The sequence below is a fragment of the Symphodus melops genome, assembly GCF_947650265.1.
Source record: "Symphodus melops genome assembly, chromosome: 14".
Taxonomy (NCBI): Eukaryota; Metazoa; Chordata; class Actinopteri; order Labriformes; family Labridae; genus Symphodus; species Symphodus melops.
In genome coordinates, this window is record NC_136704.1 from 16,885,929 (window position 1) to 16,902,158 (window position 16,230).

Here is a 16,230-nt window from a genome sequence, read left to right on the forward strand (position 1 = left end):
GTGATGTATCATCCCACAATGGTGCATCACATCACATTCAGTCCCTTAGTGATGAGTTCACTCAGTCACACACACACACACACACACACACACACACACACACACACACACACAGATGTTTTGTAAACAGCTTTGGTAAGTTGGAAAGAACAACGGAAAGAAAAAGGTGATGAGTGGGGTATCTGCTTTCCCTATGAATGACAGTTTGAGGGTTTGTATGGACCTTGTGCATATTGGGCTCTTGACATCTGCTCACAGAGCTGTTACTCACTGGATCTGACTGATAGCAGTGTGAAGGTCAGACCTGAGAGAGCTCTGCTACAATAACGATAAAGGACAGTGGTGGGAACAGTGGAAATACACATTTTCAGAAAGGGTTTAAATGTTGCTGCCATCCAGTGGTCCAAAGAGGAAACTGCTTCCATCCCACACAAAAACACAAGTTGGGTATAAATCCAGACCATGCATGCTTCAGCTTTTCAGTCTAAATGTACTATTTAAAAAAATAGGAAAGCATATCCAAGACATATTAAAGGTGAACTTGGGATACATGCAATACATGAGATAACTAAATATTCCCTTGGTTTGTCACAAGAGAATAAGCAAGAAGCTTTAGTATAAAACAAAAAATCTCTCTGCACACACACACACACAATTTTTTTCAATCTTATATTATTTCATATTGTAGCTCTAAACTGTGGCAAGTACTTAAAACAAACAAATTAGCACAATCAAACTACAACAATTACTGCATAGAACTGGGAAAACAAACTGAGGACAAACTGGAGGCCTAAAAAGACTGGTTAAAATGTTTGTTTAATTTGCATAAACTACTTTACATTTATCAGTTGGTCATAAATCAATGTAATGGGGCAAAAAAGTCTGGAGCAAACAGTTAATGAGTAAAATGTAAAAGAAAGGATCAATGTAAATTCTCAATTGTAGCTTATTAACGGACTCAATGATCTGTAAGTCAGTTTAGCTCACAAGCAACACATGTGCCATCTCTTATTAATATTCTGTAGATGTCTCTTTTTCTTCTTCTTTTTTCCACTTGAGTTGATCATTTTCCTTCTTGCTCTGCCCACTCAATGTACCCTCCTTTATAATGTCTCACCCTGAGAGAAAGAAGCACAAAGAAGAGCTTAGTCGCAGAACACTTGTTTGTTTTTCTACTAAAAGGTCATCCAGTGTTCAACGAACCAAAGCAGCATCCGAACATTGACCTCCAGATGAAGCACTGTTTAATAATTAAATAACACATTAAGTGATCCTGTTGTGTGGTTAAGCAGGGTACACATTTAATTCAGTTAGTGATGTGATTCAAACAATGAGGTCCCTTTTTATTTATTTACCCTTTTTAAATATCACCTTCAGCATCTAATACAACAGTTTCAGAGCTTGAAAATGTTTCCTGTGTGTTTATCTGCTTTTTTTCACCTCATAAACCCCAGCTGACGGGCGATGTTCAGCGCTGTGTTACTCCTGTAGCCACTTCTGCAGTACAACACTATATTATCATCATCTTTCCCAGGAGCTCTCACGTCAAATTTCTGCTGAAAGTGCTCTGGGGAAAGCAGCAGAGACTCCTCCAGGGTACCCACTGATAAACAAAAGCCATATAGATCAAAACGAATAATGGACAATCACTGTTTTGTGAAATTCGTACATATATTGACTCTTACGCGGGATGTTGACTGAATCTGGGATGCGTCCAGCCTGGTACTCATCAGGACTTCTCACATCAAACAGCTGAATGTCTCTGGTTGACAGCATGGTCTTCAGCTGGGAGTAGGTCACGACTGAAGCTGAGAAACATCAACAATTACAAACACTTTAGTGTTTAAAACAAAAAACAAAATCAGTCCTTCAACTTACACATGTTTTTCCTATAAACTTACTATCCAGTGTTTGGACAGTAACTGATGGTAATTTAGTTTAAAGTAAAGGTCATGGAAGCTGTTGCTCGAAGGATAATCTACGCCTCTCACAGAACATAACTGAGCCGTTTACCGACCCATTGTTGTGCGTTTGAAACAAAAATGCCCAGGTCAAGCAAAACCTTCTGTTTCAAACAATCACACCAGGAACACTGGATGCCCATTTTTCACTCCATTCAGTCTGACAATGTTGCCGCAGTGGTGAAAGAAATCCTCAGATGTTAAGTAAAAATTTCAACAGAAATACTCCTTTAAAAGAAAAACTTACACCTGTCCACATGTACACTAGTCAACATACAGAACTGCACTCATCAGAATGTCACACTACCAGAAAAATGAAAGGTGTGCATTTTAACAGTGACTCACCTGTTCAACCAGTTCAGTTTATTCTGTTTATTGAAAGATTACAATGCTGTATGAATTCTGATATAGCTGGAAGTCTCTTCCCATGTATTGCACAAAATAAAACTTTCAACTGTTTTTTGGCTGTATTTTTTTTCATATTGAGGCTATTTACTATTCTAGTCAGCTATGTTGTGTCATGGTTGATGAAAAAACAGGAGGAGGACCCAATCACACTTATTTTCTTAAACAAAAACTTACTTAAATGCCATTTCAAAAAGTCCAAAAGAAGAAAACACAAGGAATCAAGGACCAGCAAACGACTGACAATACTAACATGGACTCACATACCACAATAATCTGACAATGCGAGTTAAGGAACACAGAGACTAAATAGACAGAGGTCATCAAACACAGGCGAGACCAAAAAGACACAGGCGAAAGACAATCAAGACTGAGGGAAACAGAGAGAGAGGCCGGAATGAACGCAAGACCAGAAACACTGAGGACCACCTACAAATTAAATCATGAAACACTGAAGACACTAAACAAGAGAAACAAGAATATGAAATTATAAAATGAAACGCCAAACTAGTAACACTAGGGAAAAATTAAGAACTAATACAAAATAAAAAATGAAAACTAAAATACTATACTAAGCCAAATAATGACATATTAGTGGTAGTAACCTATCTTATGAATTATAATTAGCCTATTAACGCATTGATGTGCACTGGTGGTAAACAAGCTATTTTAGCAATAATCAAAGTTTTGTCAAAATCAAAATTTCTGAATTAACACATTTTATCAAATCAATATAGCGTATAATTGTTGGAGGCTATATTGATTAAATAATGAAACACAAGAGACATAAAGCTAAAATAGGCTACTCAATGTCTAACTTTTTTCAGCAACATGGCCCACCTTACTCCTCCAGTTAGAGTAGGTCTAACTTGAACAGAAGTAGGCCTACAGTAAACAGAATTAAGAGCAACTGTAACATAATAAAATACATATAATTCAGGACTATGTCATTCTTGTTAGACATAGACGACCAGGTGATGACTTTTATTTATTACCGTTATGATCAGAAGCTTCTCCGCGTGCGGGACTCGATGTGGTGAACGTCCAGATAACGGAGCCGACAGTCGAATAAGACCTGCGGTTTACTTCTGCAACAACCTGACAGAAACTCCGTGACAAGGCAAGAGAGAGCATGCTGAAGACCAGTGCTCTGTGCACACTGGCTGCAGGGGAAAGCATAATTCAAGTGTGATAACACTCTCACAGCCGACTTTCTTCTTCTGTCTACACTAAACAAATAATGTAACGCCATCTTCAGGTGTTAAACGTTACAGGTCTCAGAGGTCTGTTCTTAAACCCCCTGAAGGTCATTTACATTGGCTATTGATTATTGAATTAAATGTTGAAATTGTATTCAACAATCTCCCCTCTCAGATAAATAAAGTATGTAAACAATTTATTTGGATATGTTTATGCAGAACATATCTCATATAGGCCTACAATTTTATAAAAGTCCTCTGTTTCAACTCTAACACTTAAAAAACAAGATAATATATCAACCTTTCTGAATGACACACATCACAAACCCATCCAAAGAAATACTACTTTGGTTACATTCCCTGTTTGTGTGATTTTGCAATTCCCCTCAACATTTAACTGGAAATTTCTCAGGAGGGTGTGTGTGTTTAACTTTAGAAACCAGGGGAAACTCTGATGGATAACTAAGCCACTGTGAAGGGAAATATTTAGTGTATGCTACCTCTTTATCACTGAACTTTAGTCAGTGTCCAACAAAGCACATTTTTCCTGTCACTGAGATCTCCAAGCATATCACAGAGCTGCCTCAGTGTTAGAGGAAAGTCCAACCAAAGTAAGAGTAAAGTAAGACATACCTCTCCAGGAAAAGAAAGTTTGTCTTAAATTTCATGGGGCTTTCTCTTGTAGTTTTAAAGAAAAAAATCCAGATAAAAGTAGTGGACTGAACAACAAACGGGATGAGAAGCCATGCTGTATTTTTGTGTGAACAACGTTTTTCAGAATTTAGGTTCAGTATAAGTAATCAGGATTAAAAGATGTGTTGAGGAAGTGACTTGACATAAAACCAAAATACAATGGTATTACATTACATCAAGAGCCTGAAAGAACCTGGACAGAGTCTAATAATTATATATACTAATTTATAAATGCATGACGAAAATGATTGTCACGTGGCTGATTTAGTACTGTTCCTCAGATGTCCTCTTTGAGTTCCCCTTTGCTTATAACTACTCCTCCAGCCAGAGTTATCCTTATTCGCTTTGCCTGATGAGCCTGAGGAGTGTGTGATTTTCTGCACAGTTTCACCATTTTCTGGAACAGGAAAGATTAGATTTATGACAGTTACATTGTGAGTGGTCCAGATTTAGTATCTCTTACTCTGAAACAACGATGTCAGTTTAAACATAGATATTTGCGATAGCATTCTTTCATGAAAAACTCAAGGTATCCATAAAGTAATTACTGACAGGAGTCAGTTTGCTTTAAATGGTCAAAACGCCTGCCATATGCTCAGTGAGAGCTAAACATCAGGGTGAGCTCGGACCCAAACCCAATAGTTTATTATTGGATGATCTGCTCTGCCTCCTGAGTGTTGTTCTATGAGCTGTCAGATAAATGGGTATCAGGTTATAAGCCCATTTTTTCAGTCTGATATACAGTCAGCAAGAAATATAAAATAGGTATACTGTAGAAGCAACTGGGGCGCACCTGATGTAGAGAGGAGTCCACTGGTTGCAGGCTCAAATCCTGAGGATATACGGTTTACATCCCTGCAAAATCTCTCCATTGCTGTCTACATCAGCTTTCCAATCAAATTAAGGCAATAATGCAATAAATAAATACGTTAAAAACCTACTTAAGTAAAGGAAAAGTATAAACATTTACTTGAATACAGTAATTCAATAAGTTATGTGTTATGGGCTATGCCAACCTTACAAATAATCAAAAGAAAGGTTTTTAAAGAATCAAGAATTAATCCTCTGGATGATTTAAACATTTTTTATAAAAGCTGTTGTGATCAAAGAGAATGTGTCCTATATTTATCACCAAGTCACCATTTTATTAAATGCAAACTGCAGAGATGCTTTCAGTCCTGATTGATCACAACTCTGTTTGTGCACTGCTGCACTCAGGCAGAGATCTCTGCAGAGGAATACAAGAGAGAATAACAGCTTCTGAAACTGTTTATGCAAGCACATGACTAATCTTTGATCCTCAAAATCCCCAGACATCAAAACCACAAGTGCTTTACAACTTCTTCATCTTGAACCTGTTAGTATTGCACAATGTTAACAATAACCCAACATCATGACTTTTAGGCGGTGCTCAGAATAAGTCTACAACATGTCAACACAGCCGCGCCTCGGACTGATCCACGTCCTCTCAAATGAGGGCTACTCGGTAAACAATAAAATTATATTTTTCAAAACTATCCTTTCCAAAATTTCAAACATTTCCCTATAATAATAAAATGTGCCTCTTTACATAGTTGATTTATATTTTCCGGTTTTAATTTTTAAGCCGGTTTGTGTGACATCCAAAAGCCCCCCCCCCTCCACCCCGCATAGATGGTATAATCCGATGACGCTCCAAAACAGAGTCATATGATTTCCCGACTCAACTTGAGCGTCTGTCTGATTCAGAGCTCACCCTTTCAAGTCGTGTTTTCGTTAACATTTCCTCCAAGAAAACAAAAATCAAAATGCCGATGTTATGTGGAGGGACTGCGCCACCGAGCGAGGCCGACAGCGCAATCCAGCAGCTTTGTGAAGGCGTAAGCAGAAAAAGATTCTTATTATTTTTTTAAATATTTGGACTTTTTTGTGCAGAGTATCAGGTTCATGTTTTTCTATGCCATCACCACTACTCTCCTTTTCAGATAAAGGAGCAGACAGAGGAAAAGACAGGGAAGAAATACGATGTTTTCCAAGCTAAGACCTACACGAAGCAGGTCGTGGCTGGGACCAACTATTTCATCAAGGTAATTCTTATTTACAACAAAGGGCACAATAGCAAGAGGCTGCTATTTATCCATGTAAACCACTGCCTGAGTCTGCACTGCAGCACTAAGGACAATGTATCGTTGTTTCGGTTTTCAAGCCTGTAACTTTAAAGGTTTTGGTTCACTTGTCATCACTCTTGACTCACAGCAGTGCTTTCATTAACAGCACAAAGTTTGTGTGTCAGCAGCGCACACACACACTGTTCAGACACATACTCAAACAATGGATATCATCTAAACAACATTGCTTACATGAATAGATCTTAACTGGGTGATTGTTTGATTATGTTGCAAAACACTCAAATCAATGCATCTGGTTTGTCCAGATGCTATATCCACATCAAATAAACTTTGGATAAAATATATAACTATATATATGACAGTGCCGACTTGCTAGTTAACATATAACAGCTGTAACTCGATTGGCATCATGTGACTCCTTAGGAACAGATTTTTTTTTTTTTTTTATATATATGACAATGAGTCATGGCAGTCATGACTCATTATAAGGAAGTGCATACACTTCATCATGGTTGACTTTTGTTATCAAGACTTAAGATTAACTTTGTTATTATACAAAGTGAGACATCTGTCATGGGCTCTTTACCTGTGTTGCTGCCATAAATGATCATCATGCCTTTCAGAAGAGAGAGAACATTCACGTTAAAAAAAAAAACTACTTCTACTTTTTGTCAACTCGCTGTTAAAATAGATTACAAGATTGATCTCATATCAAGTAGTGAATGAAGAGTTTCAATATAACAGATGGTGCAATTTAACAGTGCAAATGAGTCCTGTATAAATAAATCAAAGAATTGTAACAAATGGTCTATCAAAAGTTGTCATAAATGGATTAATCATTAAATTATTAGTAATCTCTGTTCAATTAATTGTCTGTCTTAATTAGTATTTAATAGAGCCTTTAATTCTGATCTTTTTTTTTTTTATCTAACAGTTATTCTAGCAGTTGAATATAATTGACATTACACCATGTCTTCTTCTTCATAGAGGGTCAGATTAATTCTGGTCCCTTCGAGTAGCAAAGAAAACATTGTATATTACAGATCTCATGAGACTTTTGTTTCATTGCAGGTCCATGTGGGAGGAGACGACCATCTTCACCTCTTTGTTCACCAGAAACTTCCATGTTATGGAGGTGAAATCTCAGTGATGAGACTGCAGGAGTCTAAGAGCCTGCACGACCCAATCGGGTACTTTTAAAGGGAACAGCGCCTTGATGTGTAGACTGCAGTCTCATTCATGAACCAGAGCTCCACCAACTATCATGACCCATATGTTAAACATTGTTACATGCAGTTCTCAGTCCATACTGTTTGTGTACTTTAGATCATCTTTTTCAAAGCATGTCAGAATGGAACTATTTTTTACTAAATGAATGAATAAATAATTCAGAATTTTGGTTATTCTATTGAGTGTTGCTTGTCTTTCTTTGGTAACTAATGTTTGAAAACAACTACATTACTACAGGCCATGGACATGAGCTGAAATACATTTCCCCCTAAAATGAAGTGAAGGCAAAAAAAAATAAAAAATACTTCATTTGTGTAAGGTTTTGTGGAAAGTAAGCGGCCTCAGACTGATAACATAATTTAAGGGTGTTAAGATCGTGCCGTCGCCTTCTGAAGCCGTTACAGTCTACTGTATGCCATGTCAAACACTTTTGGAAGGACACACCTTTTCCATGTTGATTTGATTTCTCTTATATTCGTACTTCAACAGTCCTACATCTTCCATTCACAGGCAGATTATGAGCGTCATGGTTCACCTCCAATGCCGTGGGTGTGTCTTGTAGATGTATGTTTAACCTATAGAATGTGCTTTTGTCCAAACAAAAGGGACCCATACATCTTATTAATATGACTCATGCATAAGTATGACAGCTGGGTGTGGTTCATGACTAAACCTGTGAAATAACACGTTCAGGGTAGCAATGTCCATTGTTTGGACACATTTTGTCTTTAGGGAAGACGACACCCAACAAAAACATCTCAAATGTAAAGACTGGAAAAACTGTTTTCAAGAAATGCAAATTATTCTTTTTCTACTGTTTTAGAGAAGTGAATTTCTCCATGAGAACTCAAATATGTTTTCTTTTCAGGCGATTCTTTGATTTCAGTTTGAAACATTCAAAAAATAACCAAAAAACACTTCATCAGATGTGAACTCTTCCATCAGAAACAATATCCCAGCGTAACTAGTTGAGCATATTTACAGTAGAGACCATGTCAGTGAACTATGAGGGCAAAAAAACTAAAAGGAAATAATCGTTCACTAATTGTGATATTGATTTAAGGTCCTACAGTCCATTATATTATTTCATTTTATTTGAACTTTTTACAAGAGGTGACTTTTATGTAAGAGTGACAGTTTTAAATCTGCTTCCACTTCCACATCTGGAATAAAGCAGAGAGCCCTGCAACTCTCTGAACACCTGCACTGAGAGACTCATGAACAAAGGGCTTAATGCATTATCAGCTCAGACTGGGCTTGTGTTGTCTACCTGTCTTTTCTTCTTTATCCCATAGTCTCCAAAGAAAGAGGTTCAGAGGGATTTTTTAACAGAAAGTACAGGTTCAATGTCTGAGGAGTTAGCTGAACCTGCTGACTGATTCAGTTGACTTTATGACTTGTGATTCTATTTTGACTTGTGGCAGATTATAAGCCTGTAAACAAGTGTTGTCGTTGATGGAGTTACCAGGTAAGCTATCACATCATAAGTATGTACAATACAAGGACCCTGCACCTGACTCTTTTTCTTTGATCATATATCCTGTAGCCGAGACTTTCCTGAATGCTGTGACATGCCAAAATGTCTGCTGGGAGAAAGACTGACATCACAGAAGTGGAAGGGTGAACGTGTAAATAACACTGCGGTAAAATACATTATAGAATAGAATAGAATAGAATAGAATACAATAGAATGCTATTATTGTCACTATACAAATTGTACAACGAGATTACTTGGCTTCACCTTAAAGTGCACACAGCTAAAAACAACAACAAGAAGAAAAGTATGGGTCAAAAAAAAAGAAAAAAGAGGGACCCTAGTTAACAGAAGGTGGGATATGTACATTTGTGGTACATTTGAAAAGCATTAGGCCTCAGTTAATTTTTACTGTTTAAAAGTTAAAAATCTCATTCTCATTAATTTCTCAGCATGATTTTAAAAAGACTTTATCTCAATGGCAGAAAAGTGGAGCTGAAGAGGTTTCAGGTATGAAAGATTTGAGTTTATCTCCTAAAAAAATATCTTCAGACTGCAAGAGGATTTGATGAGATGTCAAGGGTATCATGGACTGTGTTATATTATGTTTTTTGTTTGTATACTTTTTACAGCAATCTGGAATTGTAAAATATTGAGTTCTCTATATAACTTTTGAACCAGCATCATCCTCGCAGCACGAGCTACATCGTGTGAACATAGTAAAACCTTGTCAGACTTTTTGGGCTGAACATTGAAAACATTGAAGTCCTGTTCACTGAACCAACTCAGTCCTCATAACCTGAATTCGTCTGAAACCAAGAATTCAAAGAGCCCTCCCTGTTATCCTTTTAGTCAGATGATAGAAATGGAACAGACCTGACTAAGACAATGCAGCTGTCAGACACATCTCTGTCCGCTTCATCTTGTGACTTATGTTCCTCTTTTGAAAGCACATTCTACTGAGCAAAAGAAAAAACTAAATATTTAAAGATATGTTATGTTTGACCAAGCGCTAATTAATGAATTTGTTTATTTGACCGTTTTTTATCCAGGAAAAGTCCCAATGAGGTTTTTTCAAGGGAGTCCTGCAGAAAAGTTCTTTGATAGGACCCTAAAGTCCATTAACTTTTCTTGTGTTATTTGTGTCCTCTTTTTGGAAGTTTAATAGACACAGTATATGCAAAAAAAAAGAAAAAGAAAGATGTAACGATGTAACGATACATTCCGAAGAGAAAAATGTTGTGAATGATCACTGATTTAATCGCATTAAAGGAACAAAGAAAGACAATGTTTTTTTATTTTTTATTTTCACAACTTTAAAATTGACTTTAGCTGTTGTCGCCTGAACATGTGACCTCAGTTTCCATTTCTAAGATTACACAAGTTCCAAGGAATTCGGCTGACCTCAGGTCAATAAGGTCAATTATTACAACTATTGCAAAGGCTGACTGAATGCCAGAAACCCTTGTCTTGTTGCAACACATTTAGCAGGAACGCAATCCTACGCTTGACATCATTAAGTAAAGGTCAACGTTCAATGTTGTAAGGATTAAGAAGTGCATGTTTGCTTTAATGCTAAAAGTTAGATAAAAACTTTGATACCAGCATCATGTCTTCTGGGGAAATCTAAGCCACATTAGAGTACAGCCTAGAACAGTGGTTCTCATCTGGTCTAGAATAAGGACTAATCATCTCCTTTAAGAAAAATTGTGATCCATATTTCTGTTATTTTTCAACACATGAGATTTCCGTCAATGGTGAGACCCAGGGAAAAAAAAGTTTTTGGATAGTTTTTTTTTTTTTACATTAATGAAGTGTTAGGGCAGCTAAAAACAACTTGCAAATAAAAGAATGCAAATTTATTTTTTTTGAAGTAATATGTCTACTGTATTGAACAACAGGACATTGGGGTTCTAAAATGGGACCCAAGCCAAATTTGAACATATAAAATTAATTTGACATACTAAGTACATTACAGTACCAAATAAAAACATAACTATTAAATGTGAAATTTTCATTTTGTTCCCTTTATGAACATTTCATTATCTACTTCTATTCTTTGGACATTATAATGTAGTATGTCACCAAACCAAACGTCAAACATTTCAGGGCCAATAATTAACTAGAATTACTTGCATTTCATATTAAAAAAATACATCTACTATTATACTGTTCATGTTCTTCTTATAGGCTATATATACATGTGAATGTTTCACACAGAAATACAATCCCTTATGTTTGTAAGAAGAAGATTACCCATGTCTGTGATATGTGTTGCACACAAAAATCATGTTGAAAAAAAGTATCTTCTTTGATGTTTTTTCCTCTTAAAAAATGAACACCTGTATATATCTAGATAGTTATATCTGGCTGATTTAGAGATATATTTGATTAGAATATGATTAACTCAATATGAAGAAAGTTCTTTGGAAAGAGTTTCAACATTAGCTGGAATCTGGGAGTAAATCATAAAAGATGTGTGGCACTAACCCCACATGTACCGAAGCTCCGCCCAGTGTGTCATGTAGCGGCATTTAAACAGTATAAATATGTCTAACAGAGAGCTTCAAATGCACACAACAAGCAGAGTCAACTTTGTGATCATGGATCCTTACGGTGAAGAGAAGACTGCTACTGATGACATTCAGAACATTTGTACACTGGTGAGCTTCAGTTTAATGATATTCCTGATGACTTTTTGGGCTCTGCATTCACATCCAATTTGATTTCATTCACACACAGCTGAAGACTGAAGTGGAGGAAAAGACGGATAAAACATTTCAAGTATTCACAGCATCGCTCTACAGGAGTCTGTATGTGGATGGATTTATCTACCTTATAAAGGTAATAGAAGTTATTTGTAATTCTTTGGAAGGAAAATGAAGAAAGCTACGTAAAACTACAGTAATATATAGACTGAACAAAAGCTTAAGTCAAGGTGACTCTGTACAAATTCTTGCCTGCAGGTTGAAGTGGGAGCGGAAAGTGCCATTCATCTGAAAGTTTACCACAAACTCAACGAACAAACAAAAATCGACAAACTGCTTGATCTGCAGGAGGGCCACAAGCAACACGATCCCATCAAATCTTTCTGATGTGACGGCACGGCCTGATTCAACTGCTCACTGCCTCCACGCTGCAGCTTCATCACATCAGTCACTGTCTCTCTTCACCCTGTAATGATTTACACAGAAATATTCCTTTACAATCATGTTGTAGGCAGTGCTGCTTTTCCAATATCTGAATGCATAGAGTAAAACAGGACCATTGGAAAGAGGTTGAATTGAGTTTTGTTTTTTTTAAAGGAAAAATAAAGAATGCATTTGAAAATGAAAGGCATTGTGTTTGTCGACTGTTGTAGGCAATGTGAGCAGACAGCAACACATGATGGGAGGCTCTTTGACTGAGCTGAACGACTAAAATCCTCTGATTTCTAAACCTAGAAGAAACAACTTGAAGCTGAAAAGACACACACAAAGGCAGCCTTCACTTGAGCCGCTAGCATGCGAGCATTAGTTTCAGATTCAAAACAAAGTCAGAGCATGGCTTGTAGGTTCACATGGCCTGATGATGGAGTTGGATTCAAGGTTAGGATTCATCAAAGGTATTTTATTTATCCCCGAGTGAAAATGTATCTGTAAAAAAAAAAAAAAAAATTAGTTTAGATATTTCACTCCACAAATGAACTGTTGGTGTTGTCAGAGGAAGAGTCAGAGAATCTCCAAAAATCTGAGGTTACTTTACCTGCTCGTCAAAGTGGTTGGATCAACGACCAACCAGATGATGTGAAAGTCCAACTTTGACGGGGTGAGGGCGGCAGGAGCTCAGTCTGTATGAGAACAGGAGGATCGCTGCTTCAAGTCCTGGTGCGGCCCAAGCCTGGAAATTGTTCTGATAGCTGGAGATGTGCCAGATCACTTCATGAGCACTGCTGAGGTGCTCTTGAGCAAAGCACTGATTCCGTACCCACCAGCTCAGGAACGCTGACTGTGAGCGGTGTCCTCACTCTGCTCTCATCTCTCCATTAGAGTGTGTCGGATCCTGTTTGTGCATGCGTGTAATTCAGCCTATGTGTGTGAAGCATGTTCAATAACAGATCGTAACATTGATCATGATGATCATGACTTACATATCTTCTTCTTCTGCTTCTTAAAAAACAGCAACACTGATTTCCTCAAACGAATCACAAAGGAATACAAATCACAATTCTCTTGAAAACATTTCATTGTCTTTAAAAAAAATATCTTTTTATACAATGTTTGTCATCAAAGAAGCACACGGTTGACTGATTTACAGCGGTGGCAAAGAAATACAATAATCACAATGGAATACATGTGTGTTGGAGAAGAGGTCAGAAGGGGGTCCTGGTGGTCCTGGTGGTCCCCCCCCTCCCCTGCAGTCAGGACTCAGCTGCAGCTCACAGCTTCAGCTCCAGTCTGGGTTTGAACCTCGGGTGAAGCGGCTCCTCTGGTCACACCGAGCTTCACTTCACCTTTGGAGGTGTGTAGTGGATTCTGCACCTTTCATTGAAAACCTGAGAACCAGGAAGTCACATTTAAAACCAATTCCCTCATGTGTGATAGACGGACACTGTGACCGAAGTACGGTCAATGTGAGCATACCTTCAGACTTCTGTCGCTGACAACCTCTTCAACATTCAGCTCTGACTGCATCAGCTTTAACTGGAGAGCAGGAAGAAAGAACACATCAAATCAAGATGTTTTTAATGAATGGATGACAACAACACGTCATACTCAACACTATCCCCTACACATTCATTATCATAACTCCACTTTAATCCTCTGTTTTAGCTGCATTTCAAATTAAGAAATATATCTACTAGGACTTGAATTTCCCTCGGGATCAATAAAGTATCTATCTATCTATCTATCTATCTATCTATTACATACGTTACATTTACAAAAAGGGGCACTCCAGAGATTGAAAATGACTTTTAGTGGGAACTTGCAAGAGTCAAAAATAAAAGGATGGTTGTGGTTAAAGCCCTTGAGCAAGGCACCAAGCACCCCCTGGAAAGGCAGAGTGCCCGCCGGGGGGCTGCTCCCTCACTGTGACATCTCTTCATTAGTGCATAGGATCCTGTTTGTGCATGTGTACTGTATCTATGTATGTGTGTGTTGCATGATTGCACAGAGTTTCAAAAAAACAATTTCCCCTTTAGGGATCAATAAAGTAAATCTTCTTCTTTGTGGCAAGAAAAAATGACTTTGATATTACAGTTCCCAAAGGCATCCTGAATGCATCCCACTTTAGACGTCCTTGAAACGCTCTCAACTTACAAACCCTGCAAAAGTAGTTTGTAATGTAAGCTTCTTTTTCTTTTTTTATACTTTTAAATAAACAAACTGAGAGTTATGTGCCAAATCCAGATAACCCTAATGACATCACAGGAGCAGGATCATCCTCAGAGCTAAACAGCCGTCAGAAAAGCACCTTACAGTGAGTCTGTCACCTGCAGATAGACCTACATGGCTATAATCGACAGCTTGGAAGTCCTGAAAACAGTTTCAGCTCATAGGACTTGTTGTTAATATTCCTAGTAATCAGCACTTCCTGGATTTGAGTGGGAAGAGGGGAGGAGGTGAAAGAAGGATAAGGGGGAGGGGAAAGAAAGAGGAGAGAGATTGACGTATTGAGGATTTGAGAGGCAGTCTGTGGTCGGTGACGTGTCGCCTCCTTGTTCTTTATTGACGACTGATACTGCTGGCTTGGAAAAGCCCGCTCAGCAGTTCAGGTAGACGTACTGAAAACAGTGACTTACTTTGGTCTGCTCCTTCCTGAGTTGTTTGATGAGCGCCAGGTTATCGCTGTCTTTCGCTCTTTCTTGCCGCAGTTGTCCCACCACCTGAGATGTCTGAGCTATGCAGGACTTAATAGCTTTGTCTCGGTTCAGATGGGCCTCCATCATCTGTAAAAAAAAAAAAAAAAACACACACACAAAAAAACCCAACGTTATTACTACAAAGAAACTTAAAAACACAATATTGCTGCGCGGTCACACTCACAGACTCATAGAGCTGTTTGCAGGTCTGTGTAGCGTCCACTTTGCCTGAGAAGGAGACTGTGGGCACCGTGGTGTTCAGAGAGTGGACGATACGGTCATCTATGTTGCGCATCGCCTTCAGCACCTCCTGAGAAACCAAACAAAAAGATATCTAGCAGCTTTAGTTTAACTATAAAGATGAAAACAAGGACTAGAAGTTTACAAAAACAGACTTTTCAACCGTCCAACACGCGTCATTAAAAATTTGTTTATTTACAGTATTTCTTTATGTTTTATTTTTATTAATTATTAATTAATTTGTATCTAAATTTTATCTTCAAAAACGGTTTTTATCTCAACTTGTTTTAGCCTCTTAAATTGCGTATTGCTTTTTTGTACCTGTGTAAAGGACTTTGAATTACCTGGTGTCTGAAAGGTGCTATATAAATAAACGTACCTTACCTGAAAAATGAATATTTAATGAAAAATGAATATAAGTATGACAGATCACAACCACAGCTGTTAGTTCCAACTGAAGAGACATTTCCTCTCTGGTATGTTTGGCATACATTCATGTGGAAACATGTGATGGTTAGTTTGAAACAGCATGCTGTGTGTTTGCAGAGCTGCTGATCCTGTCAGGCTGCAGAAACTCTTCAAAGAGTTCACACTGATCAACAGGGTCAAGCTCAAATAAACCACACAGCGTGGGAAATAACAAACTAGTTTGATCCCGAGCCTACCCACTGAGTCTGAAGTTTTCACAGACTGATTCATTATGGGTCTCATTTTTTACCTGAAACATTGAAAAGTCCTCACAGTCTAAAGTTCCGACGGGCGCCGCCATAGTGGATTGCAGGGGTCCAAGAGAGACAGAAGGAGAAGAGGCTGTTTAAGAAAGTGCCTGAAAGAAATACATCTCTGTCAACATGTTCAGTGTATATGATAATAAACACAGAAGAGTTGCATAACTTGATGAAATGCTCCAGTACGTGTAATGTGTCTTATCCCATAATAAAAGCCGAACCGTATCCTTACCGATCATCCTTGTGATGCCTAAACACAACTAACACAAGAATCAAGTCACAATGAAGAGTGCTTGCTCAATCCAGTAAAGTGTTTTTTTTTTTCATTTGTCAACAGGCACATATCAGGG

At 37.8% G+C, this 16,230-nt stretch overlaps 3 protein-coding genes across 3 annotated transcripts; 1 reads left to right on the forward strand and 2 right to left on the reverse strand.

Moving 5' to 3' along the window:
* Positions 1-800: 800 nt before the first annotated feature.
* Positions 801-3,581, reverse strand: LOC306834690 (thiosulfate:glutathione sulfurtransferase). The gene is made up of 4 exons (XM_079360773.1): positions 3,362-3,581; positions 1,686-1,808; positions 1,441-1,603; positions 801-1,118 (listed from the first exon to the last, which is right to left on the reverse strand). The coding sequence occupies exons 1-4, from the start codon at positions 3,543-3,545 to the stop codon at positions 1,064-1,066; spliced, it is 525 nt and encodes a 174-aa protein (XP_079216899.1). The 5' UTR covers positions 3,546-3,581; the 3' UTR covers positions 801-1,063.
* A 2,361-nt stretch (positions 3,582-5,942) lies between these two features.
* Positions 5,943-7,774, forward strand: LOC306834968 (cystatin-B-like). The gene is made up of 3 exons (XM_079361314.1): positions 5,943-6,117; positions 6,223-6,324; positions 7,438-7,774. The coding sequence occupies exons 1-3, from the start codon at positions 6,046-6,048 to the stop codon at positions 7,564-7,566; spliced, it is 303 nt and encodes a 100-aa protein (XP_079217440.1). The 5' UTR covers positions 5,943-6,045; the 3' UTR covers positions 7,567-7,774.
* Positions 7,775-13,276: 5,502 nt separating this feature from the next.
* On the reverse strand, positions 13,277-16,167 carry mix23 (mitochondrial matrix import factor 23). The gene is made up of 6 exons (XM_079361696.1): positions 16,113-16,167; positions 15,871-15,978; positions 15,097-15,222; positions 14,853-14,999; positions 13,693-13,752; positions 13,277-13,604 (listed from the first exon to the last, which is right to left on the reverse strand). Exons 2-6 carry the CDS (start codon positions 15,919-15,921, stop codon positions 13,554-13,556), a joined length of 435 nt encoding a protein of 144 aa, XP_079217822.1. The 5' UTR covers positions 15,922-15,978; positions 16,113-16,167; the 3' UTR covers positions 13,277-13,553.
* Between the last annotated feature and the right edge of the window lie 63 nt (positions 16,168-16,230).